This window comes from Cyprinus carpio, chromosome A1 (genome assembly GCF_018340385.1).
Source record: "Cyprinus carpio isolate SPL01 chromosome A1, ASM1834038v1, whole genome shotgun sequence".
NCBI classification, from domain to species: domain Eukaryota; kingdom Metazoa; phylum Chordata; class Actinopteri; order Cypriniformes; family Cyprinidae; genus Cyprinus; species Cyprinus carpio.
This window is the reverse complement of record NC_056572.1, coordinates 503841-530959: the sequence shown is the minus strand read 5'-3', so window position 1 is coordinate 530959 and position 27119 is coordinate 503841. Positions and strand designations below refer to the sequence as shown.

Genomic DNA, 27119 nt, shown 5'->3' with positions numbered 1-27119 from the left:
TTGAGCATGCAGAGGCAATCTCCATGGACATACAACATATATATGCACAGCAGGACAATCCTAGAATGTCCTACTATTTCAATAAGGGTCAGTCGGGCTGGGATTGCATGATCATGACTGAGTTTTACCTCTACTTGTATTTTGTGTCTGGTATCCAGGCAGGGTAGAAGCATCGTTAGTGAATCTCACCATGCAATATGAGCTGCTCATTGTAGTTACCCCCTCATCATATTACAGTATCACCTGTATACAAACAGGTGCACACGCACAGTCTAATAAAAAAGAAATGTACAGCGCTGAACACTTCAAAGTGAATGCCCGTTTGAGCGATAGTACATGTGAGTAATTGGTTTTCTACATAAATATATGTGTTTAAGGCTCTGGTCATGTTGTCGTGATCCAAACATTTTTACAGGTGCTGGAGGGTTTTGTTCTGGTAGCATTGCTAATTTCGATCTGTGCAGTTTGATGAGCTCAGATGATGAAGATGTGTCATTTGTGTTATTTTGATAGTGTTGCTTCTGCAGCAGAGATGCTGAAGTATCAGTGATGCCTTGATTTTGCAGCCAGTTTTGTGTTTGTTCATTCAGCTGAAGCAGATGGCCTCACCCTTTACTGAGATGGAGTGGTACACTATTCTCTTCTGTCTGGTAATATTCAGTATTTTCACCCTGTATGGCCTAATACAAGAGCGATGTGATCACACTACAGGTATGAACAATACACATAAACATTATTACATTAAAGGAATAGTTCACTCAGATTTGAAAATTGTGTCATTCTGCATTGAGGACTTGGGCTGGGGTAAAAACATGGTCCATACGACTTGTGCACTATATTCCAAGTCGCGCAAAAGCTTTTTGTGAGAAATAGAGTAAATGGCAATAAACAGAAAATCTTAACATCCAACCTAGCGAGAAGTAACCATGATCAATTTATGAATTAATGATTATTTTGAGGCTTTTCAATGAACTGACTCATTTATTGGGCTGATTTGGTTTTCATGACCCAATTGTTCTGTCTCAAATTTGGCTGAAATGGCTACTATCCCATTAGAAGAGAATATTGTCAGTAAATAACTGTAAGTAATGTGCCTCTGTTGGTCACAAAAAGTTATATGACTAAAAAAGACTTGAAATATGATGCACGAGTCACAAAGACAATTGTATTATGTGCTTTCACTTACTTTTGAAGCTTAAAAGATTTAACATTTCACAGGGAGTGAAAGAGAATATAGCAGACAATACAGATCAGAATGATTGAGCTAAGTTTTTAAATTACATTGATATTAGTGAGTTTTGAAAAATGTGCATTATTTTTACGTGTTACCTGCAACAAGATATCCCCAACTTTTGACAGCTCCAAGACTTTTGTGAAAACTACATATCATTCTTCCTCATTTTTGTATCCCTGCTCATGCATAGCCTGATGGATCCCAGTGCATTATGTGTGTTCAGGTTTTACTAACTACATTTTTCGCCACAGCCCTTTTTTGTTTCATTTGTGTAGTGGTTTAGAACAAAAATCCCTTTTATACGTCATAGACAGACAACTTTTATTAAGCAGTGAATATATTATATACTGTATAAATAGATAGAAATAACCAAATCCTAATTTCAGAAGTAATAAAAAACACTGACATGACATTATTGCAGTTTTTCAGATCTACCCACATGTATTGCAAATATTTGCATTCAGCCTGACTGCAATTGCAATAGTGTAACAAAACAAAAAAAACAAAAAAAAACCTGTAACAAAACAGGTTCATCTAGTTTCAAATGTAACGTGGCATTCTTGCTTTGTTCGCTTCTTTGTTTTACTAAAAAGACAGTGAAGATGTCAAAGAAAGACTTGAGGAGCCACTCATCGTCTGAGTCCACCTGCAGGCCTCTCAATATTTAAGACAGATTTCATGCAACGTGGACCAGGATCCAGGATCAGTCATGATGAGTGCTGTGAACATGACCTGACCTGTATGCTGCTGCCTTTATAGCACTTGAAAACTCATCACCTGGACTGGATCCAGCTGCAAACTCAGGTAAACAATAAAGACAGCAAGTGTATGTGTGGAGACACTTTATGTATGAAAAGTAGGTTTAAACGTTGACGTGGTTTATAGCCAGCAGTAAGGAAGTCGGAAGAAGGGGACTTTAATTGCTCTGTTTGAGAAGCTTGTAAAACCTAAGTCTCTAACACACAAGCATGTTTCTTACACTGTGTGTGTGGTAAAAATTGAATGAGCTGCTATTGATGGGTTGAATCTTTTCAGTTAATGTTTATTTTAAGTAATGAACAGTTTTGTTAATAACCGTGAATTGCACTGTAATTTAAGTTTGTGGATGTTTCACTTCCAAAAGTTGTGATCACCATGTAATATTATATTTCAGTTCAACAGTATAGAGCCAAACTGGAGACATATTGTTACCCATGGTTCTGCAACATTAACAATAATAATTGTCTATTATTCCAAACTGATCTCATGAGAAAACTTAAATATTTAACGATGTGTCAATATCGTATGAATGATTAAATTTCTGAAATATTTCATTTTAAATGCTCATTTACATACTGAAAGAAAAATATTTTTTATTTAGTGGCCACTAAACTATGTTTTAGTGTTGTCTATGGTAACATGCCAATATCTGCAATCAATATTTAGATGAATCCTGATCAGCCTGATGAGATTTAATATACCAGCCGGTGGTACATTATCCCTGAAGGTTCTTCTACAGTCTTTTGCTTTATTCATCAGAAGTTTATTGATCCCGAATACATGCAGCGTGTTAATGGATTTTCTCTGTTTAGTCAGTCTTGCATTAATGTCTTCAGAGCCATGCATATCTGAGCTGCTTCAGTCTTTCACACTTATTATTGTACATTCACTTTTAAACATTTGTATTACCCATAAAATCTATAAAGATATAATAAACCGTTTAAAGCTGTGTAATCATATTTTATATCATGCTTTCAGCTCTCTCTCTCTCTCTCTCTCTCTCTCTCTGTGTGTGTGTGTGTGTGTGTGTGTGTGTAGAGGTGGAAGTGTATGTGTTTGTTATGGATCTACTGTTTTCAGGTTTTGAGTTGGTCTTCATCATCATTGCATTTACTATCATGTGCTTATTTGGCCTGGCTGCTGTCTGCACATACAACACAGATCATCAAGGTAAACACACTTTTTATCCACCCACTCACACACTGAACTAATGACTAAATCAAGATGTCACCTAAAGTGCATGTTTGTGTCCCATAGATGACTACATTCAAACAGAACAGAAGATAATGCGACAAAAGAACACCTCAAAGAAAAAACAGAGAGTCATCACCAAAACCAATCAAGAGCTTCCATGAACACAAACAAACACATTTTATACAAATACAGAATCCTTCCATTGGTGCTCACTGGATAAAAAGGACTGGCTCACCAAATGCAGTTAACCTAGAGGACAAACCGAAGATCTCTGACACTTAAAATGGACTTGCTGTCGACCTCATCTTTCCTTTGAGCCTCAAGACCAGCTGTCTCAGATTGGCTTGAATGTATGACCCCAATAAGTAATTAACCAGTAAAGAAAGGTAAAGAAGATTTATTGAAATTGAAACCCCCCCCCTTTCCCCACCTTAATCTGCTTATCACTTGTAATACAATGATTTAAAGCCTGTCTGGAGAAGCCTTCATTTTTTTCACGCAGCTCATGCTTTGCTGGGCAAACTGCTTTAAAAGTCTCTGGGTGGTGGTAGCCTTTGGCAAGAAAAACAGGAAAATATGTTACTGAATGTATATTGTGAAGACATTTTTATATTTATACAAAATATATTTATATGATATAATGCTCTAATATTTATATAATGCATTGTTGTTGTATTTTAATTATTTAATTATTTTTCCATATATATTTGCATTTCAAAATAAAAATATATGAATATTGTCCAGTGTGTACATATACATAAATTAACAGGAATAAAAAAATGGTTGTTCCTAATTTATTATGTATGTATATGTATTATATATATATAATTTTTTTCTCCCTAAAAATTTGTGTGCTGGCAGTTAACACCACTGTGCTGCAGGACAACTACCTCTATAATTAGTCTTCTGTAAGTAACTAACTAACTGCTAATTTTGGATTATGGCCAGTGAAGGATCTTGAAAATGCAGTACATTCCTCTAGACTCTGTGCACATCTTAAAATGTTTAAATGACATTAAGATCCAGTCATCTGGATCTGGAGAAGACTTTACATTGTTTCTAATTATGTATGAAAAGTGAGGTTATAGTGTGTATAAGGTTATACCGTGTGTGTATGAATCATGACCATGTGTGCTAAATGTTACTTCAGCTACTAGACGCTGCAGCTCAATTTCAAGTGCAACAATTAGAAAGGAATAACGTTCACAATATATAATTGATCACTTATATAATTCACATATTTATATCATACTGTGTTGGGTTTCATGCAGTTTATTAATATTCATTAAAAAAACTGACATTATACTGCATAAAAGTGAGACTTCCATTGTCATTTCTGTAGTGAATATATAGTGACAAAATATGGGGCGCCCTCTAATGGTGATTAGCAGAAAATGTTCTAATCTGCCAACCATGCAGACACTAATTCTCAAGCAAATGTATTCTCTCCTTGCTTTTCCTTAACAGTGATATTCCTTAACGCAGAAAAAAAATATGTATGTTTCAGTGATCAATTTGAGACAAAACTAATGTGAAGTACAAGAGGTGCTTTTTTTTTTTCTTCTTTGGTCTATAGCTTTTTAATATGCACTGAATGATTAGGTGTGTGTATATTTGCATTATAGCTGTATAAATCTATAGGGGAACCAACACGAGTAAGTTGGAGAAAGGGAGCATGTTGGGGGAGTAGTTTGGGTATGCGCTTCCTGGCAGTAACTACTTGGAGTTGTAAACTGGAAAAGGGGGTATTGTCTCAGTGTGTGTGTGTGTGTGTGTGTGTGTGTGTGCTGTTAAGGGAGGTTAGTAATCTAGTTTTGGAGGAAGAAAGGTTATGGGGAATGCCACTCTTATCTGCTGTTGCAACAGTCCACACAGCTACACACTGATAACACTTCCTGTTTCACTGAACCAATCATATATAAACGCACTTGGGAGCAACAATCACACTCTCACTTTGAACTCAGCGCTGGGCTTAAAAACACATGCTCACTAAAAACACATATTTCCATTCAGGTAAAGAATTTTGACTACTTCTCAAATTAATTTAGTAATAATATAATAATAATAATACATCTATAAACAGAATCAGACACAGCACCACAAAAAAAAAAAAAAAAAAAAAAAAAAAACTCACCATACTCCCAGACTTTATTGTATTCTTGTATTTTTCAGTGTTGCTGTAATATTTCATAGCCTGACAGTTAGAACGTTTTTCTTTCAGAAAGAATAAATACATAAAATAAAATAATATAATGAGAACGTAAAATAAAATAATTTAGTATTTTTGTGGGAGGCAATCTATCTACTGATTGACAAATCATGTTCTCTTGCTCCTGAAAGACGGACTCGACCTCTGCCTGCTGGGATGGGGTGTTTTTAAGGTCAGTGTGTGTGTGTGTAAAGTCTTGGTTTTAATGTGTGTAAAGAGAAACCACACAAGCTCCATATGAGAATCCTTCCTGTGCAATCAGCATTTGCAATTTTTTATGCAGCATGTCTCTATACCTTTCGATTGCCACTTGTTGCTTGGGCTTTGATACATAGGATGTGTATAATTCTATTCTAATACATGAAGTCAGTGTCCAATTTTCAAAAATGACACCTTAAGGCATTTAAATTTCTTCCGCGAGCTTGTGTGTGTGTCGGTACAGCGGGTGGAGTCAGTAACTCACGTCTCTTAGCAGAGGGATTATTTGAGCAGGAAGGTTAATCCAAGTAATGACATCTAATCCCTAATGAAGCAATTATTACGACATACACACACAACCAGCCACAGACATACACCCACCCAGACTGCACTGCGTCTGTGATTTCATTACGAGTCAATGAGCAAAATGACCCCAACATCTGTGTTTTCATACATGCAATGCATGCACTCTTGTCTATAGGTAACAGTCTCCAAGGATACCAGGTGGCTCCGAATAAGAATACAACTCATTAGCATATTCAAACTAAGGGAATAAAGTGCTGGGGACAATGTGAATCACCAGGGAGAATGAAAAGATATACACACAGAATGTATGACGCCGGTGAGGAACATTTTTGCAAACGCTATAAAGCAATAAAAAAGTGTATCTGCATATGTACACGTCAACTCGCGCACACACACACTGGCACTGGGGTGAAAAGCTGCTGGTCAGTCCATCTCGTCCATTAGCTACATGCTGGGTTCTAATCCTAATTGACATGAAAAAAGCTCAGAGGATGTGTAGTCACAGACACAGTTAGCACAAATGGCTGTTTAATAAGGATGGGCAGCTGCAGTATATCAGAGAAACCTAAAACACACGCTAAAACACCATGAGAGGCCCAGTATATCAAAAAAGAATTGAGATAAATGGACATACACATGAGAAAGGTCAATGAGTGGACACATATGGCTCACACACTCGGCTCGCACACATATGCACTTCATTATGGACACAAACACACACTTACACTCCAAGAGGTCAACTAAGGCACACTCATTCATCCCTAAACCTCCCCCTACACACTTTATTAAGTGACTTCATTCCAGTGTTGTTTTAGTGTTATTCTTGTAATAAAGTTTTGTATTAATATTCTTTATTTTATTTAAATAATGAAATAAAACTAAAAAAATATTACATTCAATTTTAAACTTTTATTTTATATTTAAATGTCAAATTTTCATTTTTTGTAATTTATAGCTAGGTTTTTTATTTATTTATATTATTAGATCTATCTGTGTAGATATTTTTATGTAGTTTTATTTAAACATAAACTATAATTTTAATACATGATTTTTAAAGCTTTTATTATTTTTAAATAATTTTTCAATTTAAATTTTATTTTAAGTTGATTTTTAGCCATTTTGCTGTGTGCCTTTGGTCATTTTTACAAGTTTAGTTATGTTTATTAATAGGAATAATTTATTTTTAATTCGGTTTTAGTTTTTTTTTCAGTAATTTTAGAAATTCAAATTGAACTTAATTCAGTTAGTTGCTAAGGTAATTGTTTTTTTTTTGTCTAATGTAAGCATTTCATCTGGTATTTATATTTTATTTCAGCATATTTAAGTTAACAAAAATGTTTTAAACATTTTATTTTTGGTTTTAATTAAAGATAATAACCCTGCTTCATTCACATAAATATTCCTACAAATGATCCAATATTTACTGTCATTTGTTTGCTTGATGGAGCTGCTACGTTATTTGCATATTATACAAGAATTACGCATTGTCTTGCACAGTCGAGTCGTTCACAACTCTGGCTCATTATAACACACATGCACACAGGGACACATGGGGTATCTGTAAATCTAATAACATTACCATATTTGACCCTCAACACACTGGGGTACCTGTTCAGTTTAGTATAACATCACTGCACAATAGCATGCACACAAAGAAAAGCCATTTTGAGCTAAAACTGTCCATCAGAAAGTGACTCCTCCATTATTAAGCCTGTTTTGGGGTAAACAGTCTTTGCAAGTTTGTCTCCAACACTTTAGATTCACCGCACTTGTACTTGAGCTCAAGAGAGCCTATGTAGACATCATTCAAAGCAATGTTTACATGCAAATGATACATCGGGGGTGTTCCTAAAGTAACTCAGGCTCAGTTTAAATGAAATTTATGTACATTTATGTGAAGCATTCGTATAGTTTGTATTTTTAGTTTATGTATAGGTAAACATTTATATACCGGTATAGTATATTTATAGTCAAAATCTGTCAGTAGGTTAATTGTGTATTGTTGTATGTTGCATGTGTATTGTTGTAGTTGTGTATAGTTGTGTGTTGTTGTATGTCTGTATTTATGTAGCACCATGGTCCTGTGAGGCACAACATTTAATTCCACTGTATGTTCCCACATGAAGCAGAATGAAAATAAAGCACAACTTGAGTTGACTTAAATCCTAGCTTAAACCCTAATGTAAACTATATGTGATAATTCATCACACAATATGTAAAGTTGTGTGATGAATTATAATCCTGCTGCTCTGCCATAATGATTTGCTTTGATTTCTTCCCAGGTGATTTACTAGCATTTTATGCCTGTGAAAGTCAAATCGGTGAGTATTAGACCACATTAATCCATACTTTTGGTGAAAAAGGTAGACATTAGCTCTAACAGTCTTTGGCTAGTGTGTAAGAATGTGTCAGGCTGGCTCCTTGTGGTGAGGTTTTGTTCTAGGTGGTGAAGTACAATAGTACCTCATTAGTATAAAGGTCCAGCAGCTATACTATAACCAGCACTTCACAGCTCGTTCACACACGCGCACACACACCTAACTGACCAGGCCAGCCAATAATTCACACACCTCTTTGACTGATGCTAATCTCTAACCAAAAACAGACACACTCAACTGCATATTATGAGACACCAAATCTCAGTTATCAATATTTACATTTAAATTAAACCTGAAAATAATCAAAATATACTGCTGTACACGTTTTTTTTTTGTTTTTGTTTTTTTTTGCATCATATTTGTAAATGTCATGTAAAGATCTTTTCATACTGAATTAGTTTGAATTGTAATATTTTTTGAAAACATAACTAAACAACTTTTCTTTGTTTAAATGTTTAAGAATGCTAGAGTGAAATATATTATTAAAATAAATATTATTAAAATATTTCAAATAGTTTATTTATTTATTTATCACAAATCAAACGTAAGCAAATTTAGTTGAATGATATTTCCCCTAAACATTTACAATTAATAATTCATTCATTCATTCATCTATAATTAAGTCAATAATGAGCTGTAAACAAATTTAGGCAAAATAAAAATAATAATAAAAAATTCCTTTCTTCCTTCCTTCTTTCTAGCTATCTGTCTATTTAAATGTAAGATTCCTTGGGTAAAAGGTCTTACGATTATTTGAGCAAAACCACTGTAACCACTGTACACAACAAATAATTTTTGCAATCATAAAGTATCTCCAAAAACTTCTTGTGTTTAGGGGGCTCCTTTCTGCCAGCTCTGTTACCTGATACATGTGGGGTCAATATGTGCAATGCACATGTCCCCACCCAGTTTTTGGTCTTCCATACCCCTCCTTCTGTTGTGCCCTCTCCTCCCCCTTTCTCTTGTCTGTATAAAGAGGGGTGAAGCTACATTGTCTCGACTGGACATTCACACTCATCAGGTCATCTGTCTATCTATCCATCCGAGGAGAGAGAAGAGAGAGTGAATATCGCCAACTGAAACTTTGGAAAAGTTGGAGAGCCTGAGAACTGACTTGAGCTGCATGCGCATCCACTATCACGGCATCCTATACGAGCTCCGAGAAGAATACTGAGAGCGACAGACACATAAAGGGATTTGTACAGTCCGTTACCTGCATATTCACAGAATCTGCTTTCGGAGGTACCGGAGACATCTGAGGAGACTCGGGTCTGCGCAGCGGGCCGAACCTCACGCAGCATCACCATGAGATTCTTCCATCCACTGTATCTCCTTCTGCTGCTGCTGACAATCCTGTACATCACCAGCGCCGAGAAACAAGGTACATAACCTACATAAGTCCTTGCGATCTAAAACAGAGACAAAAAGGATGTGATGCTAAAGAATTCACGCCAGCCTATAGCACTGGATTAAAATAGCTGCAAAAAAACTACATTAAGAAAAACGAGTAGGCTAACAAGTGTAAGGATTTTTAATTTAATATTTTTATTTTGTTACTTTTGTAAGTGCTTTTGTTGACTACTGGACCTGCAGTTTGTTATTTTTAACTTATTTATCCTATTTTTACCCCAAAATATCAAGTGTACTTTATGTAGCCTAGATGGATATAATTTAAGATAATTATATTTAGTAGTGAATTATGCAAAAAAATAAAAGCAAAATAATTAACCCTAATAATTTACCTGAGCTCTGAGCTCGCAGTCTGAAGTGAATGTTATAGGATAAAGAAGTGTATTAGAGAGAAAATTCAAAAACAAAATGCAGCGTGACCGATTCACGAGCGAATGGCTCTTATGAACAGGTTCTTTTAATGGTTTGAATCAGTCTGACCAATGAACTCCCTGAATGCTGAGAGCGGTGAGTGAATCAACATCTGATTTACTTACTAAACTGCAAGTTATCTTCTCGAAATTAACTTTTGTTTACTGAAGGTTTGTAAAACAAATAGGCCTATCGTTACGGACTCACGGGGTAGTTAAAGGTAAAAAAAAAAAAAATCTGTAATAAATCAAGCATGTATTATATGCCTGATTGTTTGTAGAATTGAACCCCAGAAACGGTTTAGCCATTCAACTCCAACTGTTCTCTATTGAGTCTCTTTGGATAACCGTCACCTCATTAGCAAATTAAGATCTAGTTGGCATATTTAGGTCTGTGCTCAGTCATGGCTGATTTAGGGTCAGTGCTTTGAGTGGACTTTAAGTGGCGCTTGACGCTTCTAAAAAGCTCAGCAGGTTAACATACTCCAGAGACGAACTCGGTTTTCACAGACTCCACTTGACCCTTGACTTGGGAATAAGTGTTACAATTTGCACTTCTACTAAATATAACAGTGTATTTTTAAACTTATGTTATCGCAAAGCTGGAAATAAACCGCATTTACGCACGAGACCAACTTATTTGACACTACTTAACGTAGTTTTGCGATTATCTAAACACTAAGGCACATTGGTATACTGTAACTAAATGTAATTTAGCCTTCGTGTATACACTCTCATCTCCCGCTGCTGTGGCGGCTATGCGCAATTAATCTTGTGCCCGTGGGCGATCAAGCACCGGCGTTCATTGTTAGTCATGATGTTGAGCACAATGGTATAATGCATTAGCAAAGGTTTACTGCAGTGAAAGAGAGAAAGAGAGGGAGGTGCATGGAGTTCGCATAGCTTTAGTCAAAGGCAGAAATAAAAGTGCGCGGTTCTCCTCCCGTGCGCAACGTGCCATTGTCCTTGCGCCTCTGGGAGAGGATCTAATAGCTGCTTGTGGAGGGAAGTGACATGAGTGTTATCACAAGAACCTCTGATTGTTATATTGCCCTCCAGATTGTTTGTTACCAACTGGAGAGACCATTCATTTTGAATTTATTTCAGGTAACACCCCAGTCAGGGGAGGGGTTTCTGGGGGGCAAGGGATGCATATCTCCCCACCCCCCCCCAAAATATAAAATTGTCAGTTTTAGAATCAATATTGTAAAACAATAGTTGATCTCTTTTGAATTATTGGTGATGAACTTTCCAACATAATCCTGTTATTGAGCTAAGTTGAATGAAACTGAGCTGTAAAATGCCACTACTGTCTTTTTAGAGCTGCTTTAAAGCTGACATTGTGCTTGTTTTATAACTGAAGATTTTTTTTATTACTGTGAAGCTGCTTTACTTGGCATTAAATATAAGTTGAATAAAAGTTTATACCCCTAATAAGTGTTTTTTACTCCCTTTCGATTTTCTCAACCTGAAGCGGAAATATCGCAGACACAACTGTCCAAAGAAGCGCTGTCTACCTCTTCACTCCAGAGTGCCATTCCCTTGAGGTAAGATGAGCTATTTATTCCCTTTTATTACTCTGAGGAATGAGCAAATATTGAAAAAGTGCTATTAAAGGGGAGCATCATTAGGAAACCCAAATTCTGACATTCCCTGAAAATATTTGCCGACAAATAATCGCAAAATACCACAAATTACTTTTGTGACTCCTTGACAACACAAACTGAGACTTGCCTAACAATTTACCCAGCTAACAATAAAAATGTTTGGCTAATGTTCAGTTTTTTAAATGTATAAAAATGTTTTTCTTGTTTATGCAAATGTAAGGGACATTTTGAATGGTCTCTGAAACTAGTAAACGTTAAACAAACATTCAACTAAAAAATATTTCAGAGAAACGTTCCATGAATGATGTATAAATAATGTATTGCTAACATTTTGAGAACACAACTTTGAATGAACATTCTATTAACGTTCCTGGAAGAATGTTTGTTCAGAACTTTCCCTGTTGTTTGGGTACCACTCCATTGTAATCTCTGGAGAGGGGAAGGCCAGATTAATTAACAAACCGCCTGTTGGATCTCAAGTGGCGTTAAGCCACAGCCGAAACAAACTCAGAGACTTTGGGTAAATACCCTGGACTAAATGAGCTGGGAAATTATTGGATCTTTATAGCCGTGCGACTTTCTCTCGGACGGGGAGTAAACACAAACACTCCACACCCACCCACACACAAACACACACACACACAGAAGAGTGGAAATCTACATAACCCGAGCAGAGACACACAGCCCTACCCCCGTGAATACACCCCATTTCAACTATCTGCCACACACACTGTAAAACTTGGGTGGGACAGTCCTCAGAAACACCTGGTGGCCGTTTTAGTGAAGGGAGTGCGGTTATGGGTTAGTTTACCAACAGAATTAAAAAATGTCAAATAAAAACTGGTTCAACAGAATAAATTGTCCTGATTATTAATAATTGTTTCCTTCTATCTCTGTGTTTTACATTTTAGATTGTTTGTTGTTTGTATTTCTTAGGGTTCTTAAAAGCCTAACCATGAACAAGTGCTGCAAAATAGCTGTTCTGCATTGTCCTTGATAAATAAAATAAAACAAAATAAAAAATATAAAATAAAATTTTAGTCAGACTGAAGAGAAAATGCTAAACAATGAATATCAAATGCATACAGTAGATACAACACAAGATATAAAGGGGAAAAACAACATTTAGAGACAGAAGAGAAAATTCTAAATGTTGAGTACATGCATGAATACCACAAAAGGTCATAAGGTGATATAGAGGGGAATATAGTTTATCTTGGGTGCTGAAGGGTCTTTATGTTACTTGAAGGGTCATAAAGTGGATGCCAAGTACGGCTTGTAGTTGGTTCTTACATAAAAAGCTATATGTTACTCAAAAGTTCAAATTTGGGTGGTTGTTAATGTTGAAATGTGTGTGTGATGTGACACTGTATCTGTGGGGACACTGTGACAGCCTATCGGAGCCGCCTACTGTTTTCAGACACTCTGGAGAGGTTGTCACCTTTAACCTTTACTCTATGACCCCCACACAATGAGCCAGAGCTAGTCTGGAGTTAACAAAACACACACACACATATATATACAGGAACAATGTCTAAAAGAAAATCAAGAACAGTAAATATCCATTCCATAGGCCTGAATGATTGTATATTGAAACTTTGTTTCTGTTTTCTTCTCCATCAGGTTTCACGACTACACAACTATCCTTATGATGCCTTGTCAAGCATTAAGAAAACCAAAGACCAGCGTTGGGAAATGAGAGAAGAGTTTCGTATCCGACTCAGTGAGGACTGTTCTGTAACCAAGCCATGCTAGTCACTTCTGTAAAGGGAGTGTATTGTTTTATGAATGTTAGTGAACAAGCCACGGGGACATTCACTGCAACCAAAGATGCTGAAAACTCATCGCTCGATCAGTTTGAGTTTGCCAGAATCATTGTAAATAGTAAGAACTGAATGAAATGTGTTTATATGTAATTTATGCACTTTAAATGCTTTATTATTATCTTGATTAAATAAAAAGTGTATTGTCTTTTCACCAAGACTTCATGTGTCTCAATTCATGCTACTTGCCATAGAAATTCACAAGCTGTTATTGAATGAAACAGGGGGAAAGTGAATGAGAAGTGTTATAATAGGATCAATAGACTGCATGGTTTGACAATTGGTTTTGACAAACTGGAATTTTTTTTGCTTTTGTTTGACAGAATCTGAAAAAGGCCACCGATCAGAAAGGTCGACATTTCTGATTCCAGATGGTGATTTTTTACCCTCTTTTGCATGGATCCATATATATATTCATATTCTTTATCTGTTTAATAATTCTCTTAAAAACATATTTATATATTTAGCAACAATGTAAAACACTTACATCCCAAATTTCATGAAAATAAGAATTTGTGATAGAGAGGACATCTGCGGAGCCTCATAAGCGTCAACGTCATTAAATCTCTTGAAATAAAATTTTTCCTTTTTTTAAACTGTGAAATGTCATGTGGTGCAACCCATCAAAAACTATACAGATACCTAAAATAATTATATTTACTAATATTTCTAACAAAAGCTCTTAATTCTATGTTTAAAATTTGTCTTTCACTATCATAAAATGTCTAAAAACTTGAAATAATATGAAGTATTTTCATTATTACTTGGTTGAACATAGTATCTAAGTTTTCCAAAACCATATGTTTTAATCTAGTATTATCTTACCGTGAGCACATTAAAAACTCAACCAACATAATTCAATAAAATCTGTGGAAACTGTATTCCAAAAAGTAGTTTCAATCAATTTATTCACATTACTTTACATAAAAAGACAGTAGGTCATAACATCTGTGACATAAAGCATCAAGACTAAAATTGTCATGTTTTGAGAATGGCTCAAACACATACATACCACAAGAAACATCCTTCTTACACATTTCTTACACACAAATACCAATGACACACTAAAGAAACCAAATTAAGTATGATTAACTAATCGCTGTAGCCTCTAATTCATGCTCTCACAGGCATGAACACGGAAAACCACAAGTTACATGATAAAGCTTTTAGTTTGATTACATCTCGCTATCCCATAAACACATAATGAGCATCTTTACTGAACATGTCTGCAGCAGAGGTTTTTGACTTCCTAATTGCAACCATTGTCTACCCAGACTTGTCGTCATGGAAACGTGAAAGCGTTGTTAGAGAGGTTACTAGGGTTCGTTTCCCACCAAAAGCCTTCTGATCAGTGAGCCATGGCTGCTGATGCCAGTCAAGATAGACGCTCACACACACACACACACACACACACACGCAAGGCTTCAGAGCCCATCATGAGTCACTCTCTCTGTTTGCATGCGTCAGGCTCTGATCTGCTGGCCGGTCAGCGTGAGGATCCTCCTGCTCAGGACGCTGTTGTGCTGTTTGAGATAATCAATCAGGTCTGCCTGCTTTTCCACCACATCCTCCAAACTGGAGCCGTCCCTGTGAAATAAACCACAGAACACGTGCGCACCTGTCTGAACTCTCCACAGCATATGGAACTGAAATGTCAGAGTGTGTGCGCCTACAAAAACACTAGCCACACAGAAAACACGTTCTATTTAGGGATGCCCCAGCACCGACTGTTCTGGGAGATACAGATAACTATATATTGGTCAGTATGAGATATGAATCAACATTTTGTGAGACACCAAACGTCTATAGTGGAAAACTGCTTTTTATTTTAAAACAGGTAAACTACAATCATTTAACTAATTTAGGCCTACTATGATCCACTGGAATGAAGAAATTATACATCTATATGGCCCAACTTTCTTTTAAAGATGTACAAAAATATAAATAAATAAAATAACTTGAACAAATTAAATTAAAAAAAAAAGCCTGTGACATGAACAAAAAAAAAGTATATTTATTGTTTGTTTGTTTGTGAAAATGAATATTTGGCTAGAATTTATATACATAATATATTTATTAACAAAATATTCCTTATTCAGTTGACTTCAGTGTCACATGACCCTTCATAAATTATTCTAATGCTGATTTGGTGTTCAAGAAACCAACAGCAAAAGAACACCATTTATTATTTTATTATATATTATTTATTATTATTATCATTATTATTTATTAGCATTTTTGTAACAATATGCAAGTCTTTACTGTCACTTTTGATCAATTTAATGCATCCTTGCAGAATAAAAGTATTTAAAAAAATCTAAATGGTACCATATATATTTTTATATTCCCAAGGTTCAAAAAGAGACTGCAACTTTCTGCTGTAGCCTATTTGATTTAAAATGAAGAGCAGTTTTCCATTGTAAACTAAGCAAAATAAGTTGTTGATTTTATTATTTATTTAATTTTATGATAAACAAATTCTATGAATCACTACCAACCTGTTTTATTTATTGGACAGATATATATATATATATATATATATATATATATATATATATATATATATATATATATATATATATATATATATGGCTCTTTCACCCATGTGTTTTACCTGAAGCCTGTCTCTGTATGTGATCCACTGGAGCAGGCATGAGAGCGCTCCTCTTCAGTCACATCAGGATGTGGCTTCTTGCTATTAAACTTCACCACATGTACTAAAACACAAGAAGATAAATATACAAAATTAACAAGAATGTAGTTTTCTCATTTGTTTCTCCAACGCCTTCTAACATTTTCTTCCTCACAGTAATTTCAATACGCGCAGGGTCCAAAAGTCTGACACCAGAAAATCTTGGAATTTTTTTTTTATCTCAATTTCAATCTGGAACTAAACATTTTTTTTTAATCCATCTTTTCCTTTACACTCTCATTCTTATACTAACTCCTCCTTTAACATAACAAATGGGCAAAATATTTAACATTGAAAAATCAGACTGTGTCAGACAGAAATGTTGTTAGCTGTGGTGTGTCTGACGATGCAAGACACACTTTAACGTGAGCTAGGTGTGTGAAGACCGTTCAGGAGTCACGTTCAGCGCGGATATTCTTCACCGTAAGGTGTGCCAGTAGACGCGTGGCTAGTGTGTTTTGTGAGTGTGAGAAAGCAGGGCAACTGTGTGATTTCACACGTCACTTCCCTCCTCTCTCACACCTTTAATGTGCCTCTCATTCAGCAAACTTTCACTCCATACACTATGACAAAACAGCAAGTTTAAGTGATTCAAAATATGTGCGTGATGTCAAAATAGTGCAAATTGGGGGGATCAATTAATCACATGGCGAGTAAATCTAAAAAAAAAAATAACAATAATAATAATTACTTGGATGGCTGGAAACTACATTACCATTCAAACGAATTAAATTGATGGCAGATGCCTTATGTCTTGAGCGATGATGTGTCAAACAGTTGACAAAAATCACCAGAGCAACAATTGCAATGTATATATTCTTCACCTTTAAAATGCATAAGATAGCTTGCACTATACGATCAAACATTTGTAAACACATCTGTCTAAAGATAATCAAAGTGGAAAAGATCTCAGGGTCTCTGAATACATTCTAATTACACCATAATCACCAAAAACTGTAACAAACACCTCAGCGTTGTTCACGACCCACACCTGGCCAACCCATACAAACACACCAATCAGATAAAACTGCTCTTTCTTCAATCACCTGCAGGAAATGGGGGCCAACAGGCCATTGAGTTGGGCAGGAAGGAGATCAGGGATTCCCTCTTTAGAGATAATGCACACCTTTTCTCTCGCTCTGAAGTGCCATATAAGTGCAACCTATAATAGTAGATGAAGCTTAAGCAGTTCATTTTAAGTGTGTATGTTAGTTTAGATATGTAATGCTAGAAGGTTATTAAGGGTGATTTGTCAGTTCTGTCAACACACATCAAGAACAGCCTTTAAAGAATGTTTTTAAGAAGAAAGAGCGACAGTCTTTCTGATATACGTGATACATTCCTTATATCGCCGCTAAACAGTGGTGCTTCCCTCCACAAAAGACACCATAAAAATAAACACCATTATAACAACACAAAGCTAACGGTCAATAATTCATTTGCATTCTAACACAATGTTGCACAGAAGTCCAGGGCATAGAAACATTTAGCACTTTTGTGCGACATATCCAAGCACTTAGAACTCAAGCGGCTTTCATTCTAGAGCTCTGAATGAAAAATAATGCACATCATTACATTCCCTCAAGCATCATATTTCTGCATTCCCCTCTAATGCCATCCTTAAGCACATCTGGACGCAACGGGGGCCCGAGCGCATGTTGTCCGTGCATCGCGGTAAAACAATGCAGGTCCCCAATCACCCCCCTCGCCCCCTTTGAAGGGCCCTAAACTTCCTTTGAAGTGCAGAGGCGGCATACGGCCCATACAGAACGCTGCATTCATGTTCAAATGAAGAGAGAGAGGCAGAGATACAACATCACAGAAGACACTTCAAAGACCCTGGAGCATGACTCTGACCTAACTGCACCTTCCTTTAGGAAAGGGACAGAGAGATGGATATATGGATAGGAGGAGATAAACGGTGGTTAAATAGATAGAGATCACTCGTTAGCACAATAAATACATTTTTGATTGAGACCTGGGTTTATTCTTTTGGGAATACTCTCATGTGGGGGTCTCTTATTTTTGTAGATTAAATTACATTCACATATTATGTCTACTGACATTTTTAAAAAAATGTGTATCGTTTATTAAAAATTATATTTGCAGCATAATTACGTGAAAAAGTTGAAATTAATAACTTGAGAGTTTGGTCATTTGCAGCAGCTTTTAAGCATAATGAATTCTGTTCTGTTATCCACAAGATTTTTAAATGTTCCAAAGAGCATCTTGTGCCTCAATGGAAGCAAAAACAAAAACAGAAAAGGGACAGAATATTACATAATTCTTATTAATTTCACAAAACATTATTTCCCGATTTTGAATCTCAGATTGTGAACTTTTTAACTCACATACACTTCCATTCAAAGAATTTTTCAATGTTTTTGGAAGAAGCATCTTATATTCATCAATGCTGCATTTAATACAGAAAACTGTGATTTTGTGAAATAGTATAAAAATCTAAAATAATGGTTTTCTGTTTTAATACATCGGTTTTAAAAATGTAATTTATTCCTGTGATGTAAAGCTGAATTTTCAGCATCATTACTCCAGTCTTCAGAAATCATTCTAATATACTGATTTGGTGCTCAAGAAACATTTCTCATTATTATTAAGCCTGAAAACTGCTTAAAATTTTTGTGGAAACTAATAATTTTTTTTCAGAATTCTTTGATGAACAGAAAGTTCAAAAGAGAAGCATTTATTAGAAATAAAAAATGTTATCTTTACTCTTACTATTTGATCAATTTAATGCATTCCTGCAAAATAAAATCATTAACTATTAATATTTATAATAATTAAAAAAAAAAAATCTTACTGACCCCAAGCTTTTGAACGCTTGTGCATACACATATGAACATATAAACATGCATCTAAAACTTTTCCTTCAACTCATGCATAATTCAGAGTGATATGTGAGACATGAGGTGAAATCTGCTGATAGACTCATTGAGAATGAAGTGAGTGAGTGAGGGTGTGTCTCTATAGATAACATGTGGTCAAGCTTCACTTCACTAATCATCTCTGGAATCCAGGCACTGATACGAGAATGTGTGTGTGTCAACAGTAAAGACAATGCCATGGTGTATTAGGGTGGGGTAGATTCAGATTGCCTTTGGCAAAGATGAGCCGTGTGTCCATAACAAGCCTCTACCCCCAAAACATGTTCCTTCTCTTTGACATTCCCTCAAACATTCCCCCTTTTCTCCATTTCTTACCATGGGAGAGCAAACTGTTTGTTATTTTATTATAGGGAGCACAAAATGCAAGAAAAAGAGCATGAGAGGGACAACAGCTGCATGGTGGGTTTCTAAAGGGGTAAGGACAGAAGCTTGGGTTTTGTAATGCATGCTGGGGGAAGGGGTGCATGTACTGTCCTTGCGGCAACTATTACTTGCAATTAGCCATCAAAACGAGTGTATATTTTCAGCAGTAGCTTTTCAGAGAACAGGTAATAATATATGATGATGTAAGTTACAAAATGACCAATGTTTTCTATGAATAAACTAAACAAACCCACATAATAAACACATAAAGTTTATAATAAAATGTGCAAAAACTTCAGTTTCATGGCCTATGCTTATTGCCATTGTCAGGTGTGGCAAAAAAAAAAAAAAAACATCTCTGTGTGTATATATGGGAATGTGAGGTTTGGTGTATGATTCTGTGTTATTTACTATGCAGAAATATCATTCAGAATGAATGATGCAGAAATCTTGTGTGCATGTGTGAGCACCTGTATATCTAAGCAAGCATATAAATGACAGCAGTAGCTCCAGACAGATGATGGCCAGCAGAAGATATACAGACAGATTCTTCACACTTGCATCCAGCATAGAGGATGGAGCAATTACAGTCAGGACTGCTGCATTACCTATGTAACAGAGAAAAAGAGATCAATTCTGCATTATATTAACCACTGATATCTCTACCAGCCATTAAAATCCATTCCTGTATATAATAATATTTACTTGATTATAATTTCATTTGATTAGGCTTCTTTACTAAATGATAAACTGCATGAAATCTGAAATTTGGTCGTGGTTTCAGTTCAAATCACATTGAGTATTATGGTATGATTTAAAATTATTAATAGTTTTGAAAGAAGTCTCTTATGCTAACCAAGGCTGCATTCATTGATCAAAAATACATCAATATATGTTTTTTTCAGCATCATTACTCCAGTCTTTAGTCTCACATGATCCTTCAGAAATTATTCTAATATTGCTTTTCAAGATACATTTATTATTAATAATAATAATAATAATAATAATGTTGAAAGCAATTGTGCAGTTTAATATTTATTTGGAAAGTGTGATACTTTTTCAGCATTCTTTGATGAATAGTAAGTGCATATGAGCAGCACTTATTTAAAAAAAAAATTGCAAGAATTTAAAAATCTTTGTCACTTTTGATCAATTTAATGCAGCTTCCTAATTTCTTATTCATTTCTTTATTGAAAAAAACTTTTTGGAACGGTGGTGTAAATGTTATCATATTAGAAAATGAGAGAAAAAAACAATTAAACTTAGACATGAAGTGTATTTATGATAAAAAAAAAACAACAACTGTGCATCAACTATAACATTTCATAATCAATATACAGTATATTTACAGTTATAACGATAGCTTCTGTGCTGCCATCTAGTGGCCATTTGTGAAACATAAGTATTTAGACGTGACTGAAAGAGCACTTTAGCATTAATATAAAAAAAGATTCTATTAATAGAGATAGACTTTATAAAATTGTTAAAAAAAAACGGTGGTGGGGAAATTAAAATAGTGTGACCCATCTTTTCACCTGCAGAGTGAATGAGCAGAGGAAGGTTTTTTATTCCTCGGGTCAGTCTGTAGAAGTCCAGATAACCTCTCCGTCTCACGGCACTGTGGTGATGCTGAACAAATCTATCATATATAAAGACCAGCACCCAGAGTGAAACTTTTCCCAGTAACACCACAGTCTTGGAGTCGATGCCATGCAATGCCGCAGTGCACTCGGAAGTGTGCTCATCAGATATCCAGCAAAATACTGTGATTACAATACAAAGCACCACATAAACCACCTGCAAACAAGAAACAGAGAAGTTAGTTACACAAAAAGCCCAGATAGGAAACTGTGTAGTGTGTGTGCTACTGTTCATGTACAACTAGTTAATTTAAGGTTAAAGATTCTTCACAAATGTATTGTTTTACATACAAATGACAAATTAGTCTAGACATGAGGGTGAGTACAACAAAACTGTCATGTTTTTAAGTGTTTTTCCATTTGCGGGGCAACATTTAACACTGATAATGAAATGATCTAAAAATGGTTAAATCTTAAGTTTTACGTAATTATCATTCTCAAGTAAGTGCAGTGAAAACTGTTTTATACTCACATGTAAAAATGAGAGGACACCCACTGCCCAGTGTGTGGGTAATTTCCGAAACTCTCTCTTGATCACTGACTCAAGCACATCTTGGGATATTAGTGGTCCATCAATAAGAGGGTCATCGTCAGTGCTTTGAGTAAAATCTACATTTGCGTTATTCTGGACACAGAAACAAGTCAGACGCATACAGGTTAGACTGTGCATTGTGATACAGCATCCATAATACACTACAGCAATTAGCTGAAAGCTGCTTTGCAGGCATTAAATGCTACTTTGAAGTCATGCATTTCAAAGTGACAGTGCATAAACTGTATTAGGGCCTAATAATGACTCACTATTACACAGACATTCTGTAAAAGGCTCCTTTCACTAGTTAAACGACCTAGAGAAGAGCGCCATTATCAAAACATTTGGTGATACGAATAGCAGCCACATAAGAGTTATTGACATAAGAGTCACCCAAACGAGGTTTAAACTCTGATCATAAGTGCACACACACACACAACATACAGACCAAGTGTGTTACTTAATAGTACGCATAAACCATACACATCAAAGAAACAGTCTGTCGTATCAGGGACATATGGAAATGAGTAAGTTAGTTATAGTACAGCTGCTCTCGTGACCCTGTTTTCATGCAAGTATGAAAAACAGCAAGTGAAATAAAAAGTTTATACGCACGCCATAAGCCGAGGTACGCTCAGACGCCATCACACTGTCTGATCAATCATCACGCATAACGGGAAAAAAGATCCAGAATTAAGAAAACGCTCGGACAAACATTTCTAAATTAGACTTCCGGGTGGCGATATTACCAATCCTACTACGAGAAAGGCTTGGCTCATGAATATCAATCACGTGACTTGACGCTCGTCATTCAGTTGTAGGTGATTGGCTCAAAGCGAGCACAAAAGCATGCCTCTTGAATGTTAACCAGAAGTGTACATTTTCCAGGGTTTTTTCTAAAAACAATTACAATGTCACTTTTATTGTAAAAAAACAAAAAAAGGGTTAATAGGGTTAAAACCATAGACTGTATTGTGTTGATGAGGGGAGGCCGAGATTACATGAAATCATTATCCAAAATAAATAAATAAAGATAAGACATATGAGAAATATAATGGGTGTGATTATTTTGGAATACTTTTCCCATTACATTCTACATTTTAATGTTTTGATGACAGTAAGGACTGCTTGGCTGTTAAAATTCTATATATTCACTTCTAAATTATGGACTGTTTATATAAATATATATTAGATAAAATAATATTTTATATTTAAGATCAAATGAATGGAGGCAGATTGGTGCCTATATGTTTAATTATAGTGTAAGTTTTTTGCTTTATTATTACAGTCAAATCTGAACACAGAGAAAACATAATTTATTATTTATATTTATTTATTAATTATATTTATATTTAAAAAAAATCCCAATTGATTTTATTTCCTATTGCAGCCATTTATGACCATGAAAAGTATAAGTGTGACTGTTTTATGACCATTTAGCCTTTTCCAATCATGTCCATGTTCTTGTGTATGTGTACCATTTAGATTTTAAAAAATGATTTTCGTAAAAAATACATATCACTATTCTCATCTCAACATATTTATGGCTATACTTTTATTCATTTTGACCTTTTATCTGAACATTTGTAAGGTTAACTTCACCTTTAGGAGCAACCAAAAGTAAGAGACAAAGGAAGATTTTATACATATATAATTGTTTAATATTAAATACAAGCATCATCATAAATCATCAAAATACATAAATCTAAATTCATAACAGCAATTAATTATGAGATTCCTTCAAGTACAAATACTAGCTTAGAAATAAAGAATTATAGTAATTCAAATGTATAAACTTACATAGAACATTTGTTTGATATAGTATTTTATTTTTAAGACATCTTTTTAAAAAAGAACAATTATATTCAATGTTAAATACTGTTAGAAACTTGGCAGAGGTGTGCTATACCTGTGACTTCCATATAATTGTGGCCAACTGGCAGACAAGCTGTGTGAGAACACACCTCGCAATACAACTATAAGTTGTACCCCTGGGGCACAACCTCCACCCGAAATTGCCACATAGACATGTATATATATATCAAAAAGCTACATGCTAATAGCAACTACCTAAAACATGACAAAGAAGACCCTAGTGCAGATTTTTGCTGCGGCAAGCACCAGTTACATTTTCTTCAGAAAATGTACATATTGTTATTAAAAAATTAATAATATTAATGAATTATTAATTTGGTCACGCTAGCAGATGAAGACTGATCTGCTCTCTCTGGTCCTGATGTGGTGGGCTTGAGGTTTCTGCTGCCTTCACGGGGGTCCCATTAGTTGAAATCGCTTCACAGAAATCCAAAGCTTCCTGATTCCAACATGACCAATTTATAATAAATCACTTGAGAATCTAAAAAAAAAAACACATACAAAAAAGAATGTTATAATCTACTATAGTAGTTGGTGTAAAACAAGACAAAAAGACTGTTTTGTTTGTTTGTTTGTTTGTTTGTTTTTTTTGCAGTAATAATGGCAGCAGACTTACTATCAATCGGTTTGAAACCAGAGGGCATTGCAACAAAGAATGGTTTGGGATCAACTGGCCATGGGTCCGGCTCTAAGTCCTCTGTTCGAGGCACAAATGGCTCCACTCTGGTCTCGCAGCAGCAACAGCAGAAGGAGGGACACTTTAGAGCCTTCGGTGCTTTTTTGAAGAATGAAGAGATTCCATTCTTCATCTTCTTCCACAAATTGGTATGTTTTCCTAAAACAAAACAAAAATCATTCACTAGATTTAAATTCAATAGATTTGATCATAAAGACAGAATCATCCTCACATGCTAGTATGCTGTGCTTGTTTTCCAATGTAATTTCAGTCTCACCTGTGCTGTTCTCCACAGTGTCTACAGGAGACGCCTCCAGGCTCATTGAAGACCCTGTTGAGTACATGTTCCTGCAGTCGGAACATGCACATTCTTCTCTAGCAGGAACATTCTGCCAAGCGACTCTTCGTTCCTCAGTAGAGGATGTGCCGCTGCTAATGCTTAACAAATCCAGGCTATTGTCACTTCCACCTTCACATATGAAGAGGTTGCTGTTAAAGCTCCACTCATCCAGCCTATGGACAAGTTTTCCTCTCTGGACAGAGAACACACAATCTTCGGATGTGTCGCTGCAAAGGCTGAACTCATCTAGGCAATCAGCATCTTCGGTCTAATTGCAAAAGGTTACAAAACACAAAGTTATTATTATTATTAGCATGTTGAAGCACGTACATAACCGTTAAGATTTGAGTCTCTCGGTATTAAACCTTAAAGGTCTAATCAAAAATCTGTAAATCATTTTAAACAGATGTTTTGATCAAGACGCAACTTTATATGTAAAATATAAATATTTGTTGAATTCAGTAAGAGTACCTGTTTGCTGCTAGATGTAGGGGTTTCATTATTCACTGTGCCAAAGCCTCCCATTTCATAGCCAAACTCTTCAGATTCTGAAAAAAACACATAAATAATGTTATAATGATTTTTTTGTGTACAACAACACAAAATAGTCTGATTTAAACTGTTTGTTTTTGCAGGGTACCACAGTAATACTGGGAGCAGACTCACCATCAGTTGGCTTGAAACCAGAGGGCCCTGCAGAACACGATGAATCCGTATCGGCCGGCTCTGGGTCCCGTTCTGCGTCAGCTGGTGGAGCCACAAATGGCTCCATTCTGGTCCCGCAACTGAGGGAAGGACGCTTTATAGCCTTCCATGCCCTCTTGAAAAATGAACTGATCCTGTTCTTCATCTTCTTCCTTAGACTGACATGGTTTTCTAAAACGAAGAAGTATTCACTTAACCGATTTGTTCAAACAGACATTCAAACACGTGGCCCCTCAGATTTTTGAGTCAAATGGACATTGAATGCAGTACAGAGCCCCTCATATGATATGCAGGAAGAAATATTGTGGCAACGCATGAAGAATTTGTTTCCTCAACTTATTAATTTGTGCCCTTATTTTAGAAAATGATGACCACATCCTTCCCTTGTTTTGACTATATATATGCAAAATATGTAACACAAAGGGATGTCACATATGAGAGGTAGGGACTGTTTGGATCCTTGTGGATCCTTATAAACTAGTGGCTCTACTTCTGATCTACGTAATCTATGTAATTTCAATCTTACCTGTGCTGTTGTCCACAGAGTCCACAGGAGTCACTCCTATTGATGTAGACTCTATAGAAGACGCTTCTTTATCACTATGGACATCCAGCCTAACTGAAGGCCATGCTGCGTCTACAAAACTGGAGTGGGGAACGAGGGGTGCATTGTGCATTGGAGGACGGTAGATGATTTGGGTTTCACTAGAGAACGTGCTGCTGATGCTCAGCAAATCCAGACTATCATCACTTCCTCTGTTAAGCATTAATATGCTGCCACAATGCATTAGTGTATTCTGCCTGCTGACGAATCCTCCTTCATCAGAGTGCGATTCAAAGCTGACCACACTCGTCCCCATTTCATCTTCAGATGTGTCACTGCTAAGAGCGGACTGCTCTGTGTAATCACCATCAGTACTCTCATCTATCTCATCATAGACACTGAAGGCGCCTAGATCAAACACATCCAGCCTGTTAAAAGCTGCTAACTCGATGGAGAACCTGTCACTTCTGGACCCACGAAGGCCACCAGGGACTCCTTCATTCTCAGTTACACTGATCTCAGACGATGTCATCGACATGATGTCCAATGCAGAGCAGTCAAATCTGGAAAGACTGTCCGTAGAATCTGGAAAGACTTTGTGTATTATTGTACAATATTATCACACACTAAGTCGCAAGTCGCTTTGTACAAGCGTATAAATGTATAAATGTATAAATGTAAACGTGCTCCCGCTGTCTCTATCTCACACACAGATATGAAGCAGTTCTGAGCTTTATGACGTAATGGAATGTTAATATGCTGAAATTCAAATAATGCGAAATTCGAAACACGCGCGGCGCTAGCTAGGCGCTGGTTAATTCCATTGATCTGTATAATGTTCTCTATATCACAGAGCAGTGGTTAAATCTCTCTAAGGATGAAGAAAAAGCCATGTGCGCTGTGTGAACGGCCAAATGAAATTCGAATTAAACTGGGCTACTTAAATCTAGCTTGTGTCTTCAATACGGAGACTTTTATGCCTTGGTCAGAGAGGGTTATGTTTTTCATGTCTTATTTAAAAATGAATTCGCAGTAAAACAATCGAACAGTATATCGCCGCTATCTTAAACGTCGTTAAAAATATTAATATTATAGTTAAATCCTTCTGTCCAATTTTTATTTTATTTATTTATTTTTATTTTTGAAAGTAACAAGTTTATACTGGAGCAATGCAATACAAATCATGCATTATAAAAAGGAATCGTTTGAAATGATTAAACAAGAGTGAAATTTATTCTAGATATCATTTTTACACGATTTACGATTCGATTTAGTTGTTTTTATTTCCGAGCACCATTTTACATTTGTTGAAAATCATGAA

General features: G+C 35.7%; 2 protein-coding genes and 1 long non-coding RNA gene across 5 annotated transcripts in view; 1 reads left to right on the top strand and 2 right to left on the bottom strand.

Annotated features, from left to right (window-relative positions):
- The window catches only part of tmem192 (transmembrane protein 192), a 33961-nt gene extending 11530 nt beyond the window's left edge, over positions 1–22431 (bottom strand). The window contains exons 1-6 of one of the 3 annotated variants that reach the window (XR_006162502.1): positions 22274–22431; positions 21599–21751; positions 21022–21283; positions 19957–20094; positions 16143–16245; positions 14918–15115 (exon numbers count right to left, since the gene is read on the bottom strand). Coding sequence is in view for 1 of the 3 variants with exons in the window: in XM_019093158.2 (XP_018948703.1) it covers positions 14992–15115; positions 16143–16245; positions 19957–20094; positions 21022–21283; positions 21599–21751; positions 22274–22303 (810 nt within the window). In the remaining 2 variants the exon portion in view is untranslated. Of the gene's footprint in view, positions 1–14409; positions 15116–16142; positions 16246–19956; positions 20095–21021; positions 21284–21598; positions 21752–22273 lie in introns of those variants that run through there. The other 2 variants (XR_006162505.1, XM_019093158.2) reach the window with 2 other exon arrangements.
- Positions 1618–3827, top strand: LOC109077609. Its single transcript, XR_006162520.1, has 3 exons — positions 1618–2038; positions 3032–3163; positions 3251–3827. It is a non-coding gene; the product is annotated as an uncharacterized LOC109077609 (long non-coding RNA).
- Positions 22432–23507: 1076 nt separating the features above from the next.
- LOC109077604 lies at positions 23508–26505 on the bottom strand. The gene is made up of 6 exons (XM_042732048.1): positions 25781–26505; positions 25216–25425; positions 25021–25097; positions 24487–24817; positions 24150–24368; positions 23508–24014 (listed from the first exon to the last, which is right to left on the bottom strand). Exons 1-6 carry the CDS (start codon positions 26334–26336, stop codon positions 23953–23955), a joined length of 1455 nt encoding a protein of 484 aa, XP_042587982.1. The 5' UTR covers positions 26337–26505; the 3' UTR covers positions 23508–23952.
- Between the last annotated feature and the right edge of the window lie 614 nt (positions 26506–27119).

What these genes read in the sequence shown, in the direction of transcription:
- LOC109077604 (XM_042732048.1), bottom strand. Translation starts at nt 26,336, where the DNA reads ATGTCGATGACATCGTCTGAGATCAGTGTAACTGAGAATGAAGGAGTC. An exon ending in TGGTTTCAAGCCAACTGATG is followed by an intron (nt 25,098 to 25,215) that starts GTGAGTCTGCTC and finishes TGTTTTTTTCAG; the next exon opens with AATCTGAAGAGTTTGGCTAT. An exon ending in CACTGTGGAGAACAGCACAG is followed by an intron (nt 24,369 to 24,486) that starts GTGAGACTGAAA and finishes GTTTTGTTTTAG; the next exon opens with GAAAACATACCAATTTGTGG.